Source organism: Lampetra fluviatilis, chromosome 7, assembly GCF_964198595.1.
Source record: "Lampetra fluviatilis chromosome 7, kcLamFluv1.1, whole genome shotgun sequence".
Taxonomy (NCBI): Eukaryota; Metazoa; Chordata; class Hyperoartia; order Petromyzontiformes; family Petromyzontidae; genus Lampetra; species Lampetra fluviatilis.
Window position 1 is genome coordinate 6,955,045 of NC_136281.1, and position 11,011 is coordinate 6,966,055.

General features: G+C 42.9%; 1 protein-coding gene across 2 annotated transcripts in view; it reads left to right on the forward strand.

The window, feature by feature from the left end:
- LOC144933502 (disheveled-associated activator of morphogenesis 2-like) overlaps positions 1-10,363 on the forward strand; it is a 106,415-nt gene extending 96,052 nt beyond the window's left edge. For both annotated transcript variants that reach the window (XM_078858318.1, XM_078858319.1), the window contains 4 exons: positions 46-106; positions 1,392-1,523; positions 4,441-4,611; positions 5,340-10,363. In XM_078858318.1, the coding sequence (XP_078714444.1) occupies positions 46-106; positions 1,392-1,523; positions 4,441-4,611; positions 5,340-5,549 (574 nt within the window). In that variant the 3' untranslated portion in view covers positions 5,550-10,363. The remainder of the gene's footprint in view (positions 1-45; positions 107-1,391; positions 1,524-4,440; positions 4,612-5,339) is intronic.
- Positions 10,364-11,011: the final 648 nt, after the last annotated feature.

Below are 11,011 nucleotides of genomic sequence, written 5' to 3' on the forward strand. Positions count from 1 at the left end.
TCCCACACAGATGTTGGTCTCACGTCAGTTGCCTGTCTTCCACAGCCTGACGGAGATGGAGAAGGAGATCAACAACATCAAGATTGGGCTGAAAGCCGTGGAAGCTGTAAGTGTGTCACGCGTAAAAGGGTTAATATTTTATTGCTGCAGAGATGTTGAATCATTGCGTGACATCCGGAATGGACCCCACCTCATCGTTCCGGAAATGCTACATAAGCTGGAAATATTTTGCTCCAGTTCAATATCCCGGCACTGAAGTTGAAACAAATGGAAAAGTATCCCCTCACTTGTTCACCTTGCAGTATAAATGGGTACACCAAAATTAGTCGATTAACAGGTCATGTGTGGTGGTGTAAAGTGTGGGTACTCCCCGCCAATTCCAAGATTTGTGGAAGAGTAGGCGACAGTACCAGAAAGAGTGGCAATTCAGAGCTCTCGCGTGGAGGCATTTCTGCTGGCAGTGGCACGAGTGAAAAAATTGCAGGGCTGCACCTTTACCTTTTACCGAGTGTGAATCACGCACACGACTCTTAAGATGTGTGCATCAGTAGAATGTCGTTTTTCAATTAGAGGGCACTTAGCAAGCACCGTATTGTCACATCATCCTTCGTAAGTGTATATAATCAATATTAATCTGCTCCATATACTCTATTTTTACTTTAATGGGGCACTATTTAGTTTGGTCTGTGCTAGGTCTATGGGTACATCGCTACAACCAATGTGAATCCTTACGAAACATGCATCCACCGAATCGGTCCTCCCGTAATGCCTTTGCATGCCGCGTGACGTCACTACACTATGTGTATAATTCCTACGGCCTTGTTTTAAACCACCAACTTAAAATAGCCAATATTATGACCATGTAAATCAAATTTTGTGCATATTATTGCTCTCATTTGTTTTCAGCCTCCACGCAGTCTTCTGTCTGGAAAATTTCTCATCATTTACAGAAAGCATTGGAATCGTTTTTTTGCATGAATCCTGCTGTATGCCCCGTTAGGAGACAGTGCAGCCAGACTGTACGAAGTCATCTCCACAGGGCTTATGACCCGTGGCGGCACTTTGATTCATAAAAAAAACAGGTTGTTCATAAAATATCAGCTCTAGCTCAAGATCATATTAAAATTATTTTAATTGTAAACAATCGACTAACCTTAATTGTTTAAAACAACTGTGATATCATTAAGTAATATAGCCTGCCCAGCGTCTGATGTTCGTAGTCACGTGTCTCACCCAAATATAATTTGTGCTATGGCCTTGCAACACCACTAACAACAACAACGTTTTACACAGTACCCCCCCCCCCCCCGTGAGGCTCACGTTGAAATCTCGCTGTGAACTATTTTATTTAACATCCCGTGTGTCTCCCGCCTCTGCGCGTGTGTGCACAGGAGCTGGAGTTCCAACGGACGCACGCCTCGGCCATCGGCGATCGCTTCATCTCCGTCATGAGCGACTTCATCACTGTGGCAAGCTTCAGCTTCTCCGAGTTGGAGGATCTGCTGACTGAGGCCAGGGAGAAGGCAAGATCAGCGCAGACTCTGCCATTGCCTTTGCTTCCTCCCATTTCCCTGACTCACATTGTCATACTCTTAGGTTTTTTCGGTAAAGTCACGTAGGTAAAAATAAATAATAAATAATAAAATAAATAATAATAGAAATAAAATAATAAATCACGACGTTTCGGAGGCAACACAAGTCTCCGTCATCAGGTGGGACCGTCACAGCCAAATTTACTGTATCACCTGATGACGGAAACCTGTATTGCTTCCGAAACGTCGCGATTTAGAAATGTATTTATATAATTATTTCTGTTATTTTTATTATTTACTTTTACCTACGTGACTTTACCGAAAAAAACTAAGAGTATGAATCCTTGCAGTCACGAAAGCTTCAAATCTACAATCACATTGTCATCCATATTTCACCACTATTGACGATGATCTATCCACCACTGGGTGAAGGTCCTCCCAAAATCGTCACATACGTCCCTGCTCTGATCTACCAATGACCTAGAATACATTCATTTAGAAATGAAGCCCTCCATCTACTAATTTAAAGAAAGAAGGATGAAGAATGTGGTTGATGGGTCGTTCATGATCATCATCATCCATGACCAATGCACTGCTGGATGAAGGCCTCCCCAAGTCATCGCCATTTCCACCATCTCACAATCAAACAATCCATCTAGCTCCTGCACACGAGCCGAATTCATCGCCCCGTCTCCACAATGGACATCCTCTTGTGCGCATCTTTGGCTGCCAATCTGTTGTTAGTCTCGACCTCTGACCATCATCCCTTCCAGCAACGTGTCCACTTATTTTTCTTCACGGTTAATATGTTGTCTCTAACTTGTGCACATTCTCTAGTCAGTGTATTCTTCTTCCTTTCTCTCAGTGTAATTCCAAGCATGCGCATCTTCATGCGTCTTTGTCATTAGCTCCTTCATCTTCATCATCTCCAACTCCCAACTCCTAGACCTCCCTACTTCCTCGTGATGACAGCCACATTCCTTTCTCACACTCTTACCATCTACCCAGGCTGCAGAGGGTTAATGATTTTGCTCGGGAGGCAAATGTATCTTGTTTTAAGTCATTTTTCTTTAAGTCTTTTTTAGTCTCAGTTTTGGATATTGCTCTTTTCCCGGCAGCAGCTAATATGTGTTGCCACATCAGATGTATGATACATTTAGACATTCGTGGATATACTTGGTGAAATTAAATTTATATACAGTAACTTTTTTTAGAATGTATTTACTGTCTTGGTTTTCAAGGAACTAAAAAATGCGGCTCGTAAAAGAAGGAACGTGGCCAAGCAAATAGTGAAAGAAAAAGATTAAATATAGCACGGATTAGCAAATGGGCCCGACTTCAGCAGCCAACAGCTGCAAAATCTAAAAACAAATCCTAACAGGGAAGACAGCGAGCGCTCTTCACCGGACACGGGAAACACAACATCACCCCCTCCTACTACCAATGTTGGCCTTTTCACGCCGTGCACCAGCCGGGCAGCGTCCCGTGCACTCCCGGTCACTCTGCGGCTCAGCAGAAACCGCTTGCCAAAAAGCCCGTGTCTGGATATAGCATAAAAATGTATGTTTTTTTTTATGATGGTAATATATGTAATCAGTTTGATTATTATGATGCAATGTGCTGGGCTTTAGATGCACGACTGTTGTTTTCACTTTTTTGTCCTTGGGATGTGGGCATCGCAGGTAGGTGAGCATTTAATAGCCTTCCCTTTTGTTGTGAGTTTATGACTTCCCAATGCCTACCAAAGGCCTTCCCAAATGTCTTTAATTCCTTACGTTTCATTCACTGCTTCTGTCCATTCGTGGCTTCCGAATTCATTGATTTCATCTCGAGATCTCTTTCGCTGACTTTCTCTGCTTCTTTTGCTGCTTGTCAGTATCCACTCTGGAGTTAATTTTGCCCATCGCTTGCAAGACTGCGTAATCATTTGTGAGTCAGCATTCCCAGGGTTACGTTTTACAGTATGATTGAATGACTAGGGGCTTGATTTGGGGATTTTCTAAATTGCTTGTCCGCTTGCATACAAAAATGTAGGTTTATTTTCGTCCTTAATTACGTGTTGTGGATATTTTATCGTGATAAAATACTTTTACAGCAATAAAATGCGAGAAGACACTTTTAAAACTGCTTTCGGTGAAACATTTTCAAGAGCCACAGCCACACACTTGTGCTGCAACTTGGAGTGCATTTGGGGAGTGATGTGGCCCAGCGGTAGAGCGTTCGCCACTTGTTGCAGAGGTTTGCGGTTTAAAAACAGCAGCCATCCTGAATATTACCGTAATGATAAAATATGCACTGTTTCCTTCACAGTGGACGTTTCAGATCCCATGATAATATTCGCCAGAGTAGGCCATTGTGTGGGTGTCAGGGTCCAACATTTGCCAAAATGAGAAAATTACTCGCAAATTACTCCATTGAGATTACAGATAGCAATTATCTCCCACCTACCGGCAGACGAATGCTCCAGGTCACTCTTGCAAATGGTCACACTAATGCCCCAGACCATCCTGGTCTCATGCATTATCATGACATAATTGCATTATCATGGGACAATGCAAATATTAACCAACGTTAAAAAATATTCGTACAGTGTTTGGGTTTTGGCTGCATGTAAACTTCCCAAAGCCCCTTTACTTATTGGGTCACATGGGTTGGTCAGTGAGTAATTGTTCTTGTTTAGGCTGTGAGTTAAAGTTAGCTGCTTGGTTCTGTCTTCAGTTGGCACATAGGGTGGCATGTGAGTACATTGTTCTTGTTGTGTGGGTAAATGTAAAGGTGCAGTTCTGACATAGCTCAGTTTGTGCCACTGCTGGCAGAAGCACCTCGACCAGAGAGAGCTCTGTAGAGCCTCAACGGAAGAGTCTTTCGGGCTGTGAGTTAGAGTCCATTTTCCCGGTTCTCTCTTCAGTTCAACAAGTCGGTGTCACACTTTGGAGAGGAAGGAGGGCGCACGCAGCCCGAGGAGTTCTTCGGAACGTTCGACGCGTTCCTCTCGGCGTTTGGCGACTCCCGGCTGGAGCTGGAGGCCATGCGGCGTCGCAAGGAGGAGGAGGAGCGGCGCACGCGCGTGGAGGCGCAGGTAGCGTCGTGCCGCACACACCCTGCACCGTCAGATACACGCCTCTCACTCGCTCACAAATATCCCCCGTATAGCCTTAACAGATTCGTGGGGAAAGTTCTGATAGGGAGCACCCGTTTAAGATGGTACGTTGCGTAATGGGGTATTGTGGCCAAAAACACACGTACTGCACCAGGTACATATTTATGGTTAAGTTGATCTAGTAGAGGCCCACGATCGGTTCGGATAATCGCCATTGATGTTAGCCGTCGCTGGAACTTGTATTCAGGCTGCCGGGTTTGTAGTGCAGTGTGCTACCACACTTTAACTCAAACAAACAAAGACATGTACACACACACAACACACACGTGTTCATGGAAATGTATCGTGTGTGGACAGCATTAATGGGTTTTTGAAGGTAATGAACGTTATGATCCATATTTATTTTTAAAGGTAAAAGTGCAGTCCTGCAATTATTTGCAACATGCTCACGTCACTGCTGGCAGAAGAGCCTTCACTGGAGGGGTCTGTAGAGGACGTTTTGACCTCTTCTGCAATGGTAGCCAGATGCCCTGGAAGGGGTGGGAGTGTGTTCGTTTTTACCCCACCACATGTGACTTGCTGATTGATGTATACTGTGGGATAGATAAGGAATAAAGTAATTTAATTAAAGCTATTGCCACTCTGAAGACTTCCCGACAGGCCATTGTCCACAGGGCTCACCCGCGCGTGCGTGCGTTCACTTGCAGCTGAAGGAGCAGCGTGAGCGGGAGCGGAGAGCCAAGAAAGCGCGGCAGGGCTCAACTGAGGAGGGTGGCGAGTTCGACGACCTGGTGTCGGCATTGCGCTCCGGCGAGGTCTTCGACAAGGACCTCTCCAAGCTGAAGCGCAACCGCAAGCGCTCGGGGAACATCCTTCTGGATGCAAGCAGGGAGAGGCCTTTGGCCAAGCTCAGCTAAAGCTTGCTGCTAGGCTGAGTGAGGCGGTGAATGTTATGGGTGGGATGAGCAAACAAAGGAAGCCTGCTGGCTTTAGCAGATTGACAAGGTGGGGCATGAGTGAACTGGAGGTTGAAGAGTGGATAAATAACTTTTCGATGTAAAGAATGAACCTGCAAGTCTGCCCAAGGCTGGCCTTTGAAATGATTGCAAGAGAATCCCTGGAAAGAGCAGCCAGGGATGATTTTTGAAATGAGAACTGAAGAAGAAGCTGCAGGAAGGAATGGCCCAATTGCTGTCTAATGTAATCACCACCCTTTACCAATTCCTCTCACCCACCCTTCCAACTTAAGGTGATGGGTGGTTGGATGCTGGACATATATGACCATGCTGCAGAAAAAGATCTTCAAAAAGGACACTTGAAAATTGATGGGAGGATATTGGCCGGCAGTATTTGCAACACAAACAATGAGCACAAAGATACTGTTGTACATCACTGCCTTTCAACGACACCCCGCTAACGCAAGTCTCATTGTATGCATGAGCTCAGCCAAGACATTTCGCCAAATCCAATAGCCATTTGTGTAGCTTTGTACGTAAAGAAACCAGCGCCACAGTCTTCATCTGATAAGAGACTTGATTTGTTTAAACTGGGCAAGTACGACGACTCCCGAAACAACAAAAAGCAAGATGTGATTTGCACGCATAAATAAATAAAATAAAGTACAATAGAACGTTCCTCAAGTTTGTGGGCAAACTTCAAGCTTCATTTCCAAAAGGTTGCCAGCACGTCAGTCTGCATCAGGAAGGTTGCTCTTCACTGGTCCCACCGTCGACCACAGGACACTGTTAGCATTAATTAATTTTGGAAGCAAATTGACCCTCACTGTAAGGAGTCAAGTGTTTTCATTTAAGTCATCGCCACTTTATTACATTTTACACCAAAGAACTTTTGAAAGGATCAGTGTATTGGAAGTAAGCGTACAGTAGTTGAATTGACAATGTTATGTTCTCTATGAAAAATAATATTTATCTGCTAAAAGTATTTTAAGAGCTAAAGCATTAGAAGGATAACACTTTATTTAAAAAAAGTGTGGAAGCCATGAAGAGAAGCCTTTGCACAAGGCCTCAACAAAGCTGTTGGTTAACTCCATTTCACATGGGGCGCATGCTTTTTTGTCTGTTACATTTCCATGAATGAGCAGGTGCATCCAGAGGTAATTGCTATTTCTCAATCAAAAAAGGTGGCATAGGTGGTGTGTAAACATTTTCATTCGATAACAAGATATTCACAAACATGTATATGTGCTATGACAAGGGCTAGAATGTGCATACCTCCAGCATTGAATGGAGTATTGTTGGCAGCAATGCTGGAAGATTTACATTGTTTTTCTCCTGGTGCACAGGAGATTATATTTTAAATTTTAAACCCGGATTGCAAATGGACTTTGGTGTTGTGGAACCAATGCCACAACAAGTGGGTCAAGAGTAGCCTATTTAGGTGTCTGTGCCATGTCTGCTTTCTTGGGGAAAAATACATCGGACATAAAACAATAAAAGGCATCACTTGGCTTGAGGAATATGCTCAAGCCAGTCTTGGATGCAAGGCTGGGATCCAAGACACTGAGGTCGAGCCCGAAAGCCACAAGGCCGAGGTCAAGGCCAGGAGCCTTTTAGGTTGAGGCTGGTATCAAGGCCAGATCCTCTTGGCGCAGGCCAGTGTCAAGACAAGTCCTGGGACCGAGGCCACACCACCGAGGCCAAGGTCACTTCACTCGTTTGGGCTGCACAGCAACATTGCTCCACCGCTCACTCATCTCGCATCTCAGGATTTGAGAAGCCTGGAAATCTGTTTCGAGAGTGATAATAAATACTGTCAAATTAATGTTCTAAAGGTACTGGATTTACCTGAGCTAAAGTGCACTCTTAAGAAGGTTTTTTTTCTTATAAGTTTGTATGTAAAGTGCGTGAATCTCAATTTATTTTAAATTTTTGTATAATCAGTACATTTAGAACACACATTGAAATAGTTTTTATTTTTTCAACATAATTTGTATGTTTGAGTGTATATTTTTCTGCAGCGATGTCAACATTCTCGATACAAAGATGTTTTCCTTAAGCATTGTAGTGGATAGTGGTAGTTGGTGAGCGTGGACTAGCCTAATGGTGCCTTTTGTGTCACTGTGTATACACATAGCCAAACGCACGCACGCACTGCACGCACGCACAACGGAGAATTAAGGAATAGTAAGTGCCTGTCCTCGTTTAACGACCACCAAATTTACAATTATTGATTGCAACACAACTCAGCAGGAGGCAAAAAAATACCATGGTTGCAACAAACATTTGGAAAATGACAGCATCTGAAATATACATTGGCAAACGGTGAACAAAAAACACAACGTTCAATTTATGATTTTCATAACTCACGTAAATAATGGTCTTAATGGAAATGGCACAAGGAATGCTTCGAGGCGTGCCCTTATCTCCGCCGAAAGGGTGCTTTGACTTCCTGAAAGCCCGCGCATGTGTTCCTATTTTCATTTCATTAAGGGCAGTGACATATGCCGCAGAGGAAGAACGTGATTGAATTTTGCGTTAACTCCGTGTCGAGCTGGCTCGGCCGACAGAATGCGAGCATGTGGAGAATGATAACGATCTCTGTCCAATATCTTGTATTCATCTTTCCAACCACAGCACTTACAACACGGAGCCATATGCGTGTTGTGTGCTTAGCACGCTTTTTCATGTTGGATGAAGGCGATGCTTCTTTGCCAAATAGTAATTTTGCATTTTCACTTGCAGTGAAAGCTATGGCCAGTTATTTGCAGTTTAACGTTCAAAATAATGCCTTCAAATCAATTATATATATGTCATAACTACGAAATTTTTCAAATAAGTATATATTTTTATGCTATTCGGAGCATTGCATGAAACAAGAGTGCAGACAACTCACATTTGCCAAAATGTGAAAGGCAGATGAACGTGTGAATTATTAAATTATATCCTTAATTTAGAAATGTTACTTAAATGCCGAGTTATGACAAGCTGATAAAAATTGTGTTCATTATTACATACTCGTTGAAAAGGTAACAATTCGACTCAATATTAAATTGATAAAATGTATTAACATAACTTGAAAATTCATTAGAAGATTCATAGTACTCGAAGACACGTTCAGTCGACAAGTTTCGCCTTTGTGCATTTTTTTTATACAGTATTGTTTTAATCAGTATTTAAAAAAAATATGTGTCGAATGAATTTCAACTTGTCTTCACGCTCAAATGGAAATACGCCATTTTGTTGACTGGCTGTCGTCACAAGTAATAACATTTAAATAAGAACAGTATTACAATAATTACATACACACGTAATCCTAATTGTGCACATATATGTAATGTATAACAAACATAATATCGTGACATTTCAAAGTCAGAAAGGAGTGTAACTTTGACAGGCTCGTGTCGGGCCTGGTGGATTTTTTTGTCACTAATAGCAAATGCTTCTTATTGCATCCAAAGATAATAAAAAAAAACATTTAAACCATACGTGAGGTCTAAACAATTCAAACATAATTTCAGATCTCATAGGGATTGCATTTCGCATGGATTATATTTCAGCCCCCCCCCCCCCCCGAAAATCCCTGACCCCTGACAGTCACTAAGGGGGGTGTGGTGGACACCTCAAGCTAAATCAATCCCTGGACCTCATGATAACTTAAATTCACAGTTCACACATTATCTTTGTTAAAATGTCATCTTTTGTTGGTGCTGACTGGAGAAATCACATCACTTGGGCTTGTTACAAAGTGCAAAGTCAAGATTTGGCTTTGTGCACTGCATTCATGCATAAAGCAAAATGATCGCAGTGCGTTGGTATTGTTGATCCTGGGACACTTTGGTGGTAAAATTCACTCTTTTCATCGTTGACGTTGATCTGTGCATGTGGCAATGTTTTCCCCCCACTGTGTTGACAGACTGTCATCTGCAGTGGCTCGGTCTACAGTGCACCACTTTGCAGTGCCAAGCCACCTTGAGTAAACACAGGCCTGAATGATGCTCTGTTCATGCACAAGTTGAGCTTTCGGATTATCCAGCACTTCAGGACACTCTCCCTTTCTTGCATAATTTTGCGATCTGACGTTGGGTAAATGTTGCTCTGCTGAGCGATCGTCGTAAAATTAGACCGTTTAACATTGGATACTGCAAGCTTCGGATAGTCCTGAGTTTTGGATAATCCTTGTTCTTATACAGTTCATGTGTACAGAGGACAACCCCACTCCTGGCATTGAGAAGAATGACTGCGGCGCTGGTGTTGGGCTGTCGTATTTCTACTTAATGTATGAAAATCCTCAAACCATGTGTTGTCCACGTTTTAGGCTCAGAGGCGCGTAAAAGGGGCTCAAACTTGTCATAATAAGACCAAACTGCTGCAAGTAATGGATGCATCTATAAGCACACATTGTGAATAGCTTTGCGTTTTATCAGACACATTTGCATGACACTTTGGACGTTAAAATTAATATGCTTGTTATTAAAGTGTTGTAGTCTACACAGAACAAAAACAGTGGCTTCCAGCCAGACTGGCTTTCGTGAAAGTCTGGTTTGAACAAAAATGTTCGTAGCATTTTACCTTTGGTTAAAAAGGTTATTTAAATGTTACGCTTTTGACTTAAAATTATATATAAACTGCCTTGCTCTGTATTTTACAAGTTTATTATCTAGCAAATTTTGATTTTCGTATTTGATCGCCTTTGTAAATATCACACTGTTATTTAACGCACTTAAGGCACAGAAGCCTAAACTCCCGTCAGCTTAATAAAGCCCTTGTACACAATTCAACTGTGGCTGCCTGTCACATTTTTGTCCGAGCATTCACAACGACTGCTCATGATCGACAGTGACGTCGAGCAGCCACTCAACCATCGCGAGGCTCTCACCACAAACAGTGCCACGGAAAACGACCTTGCGCTCTGTCCAATCGTGCGTTTCATGCCTTCATTTTCCCAACAATTTTCACGGCTACGTTTTGCTAACTTAATACAAAGCGCGTATAAACATAGTCCCACTAGGGCTCCATTTTTTGGTCCACATGTGGAGCAAAACCAAGCCAGCTAGGACTGTACAGCGCGCGCACTGCAGGTGTGTCCAATATAGTTAATGTGAATGGTATGAAGAGCCATCAATCATTGCATTAACTGCATAGGAGGCACCCAATGTGGCCTCTTTGGTGAACCCACGCTGGGTCATTTTTGTGCCACGTGCAAACTGAAAACTGACCCCCCCCCACCCCTTACCATGAGTCGACTGCACTGGAATCCTTCCGTGTACAGTATTACCCTTTCACGAAGCATGCAGCTCCATACCTGCACAGCAGTGCCTGTCTGTAAGTGAGATGAGGGCATTTTAGTTGATATCGAAAACCAGAAGACCATTGTTGACAGGCCTGATAAAAAAAAATCTGCCAAAATTTAAAGAATTCAC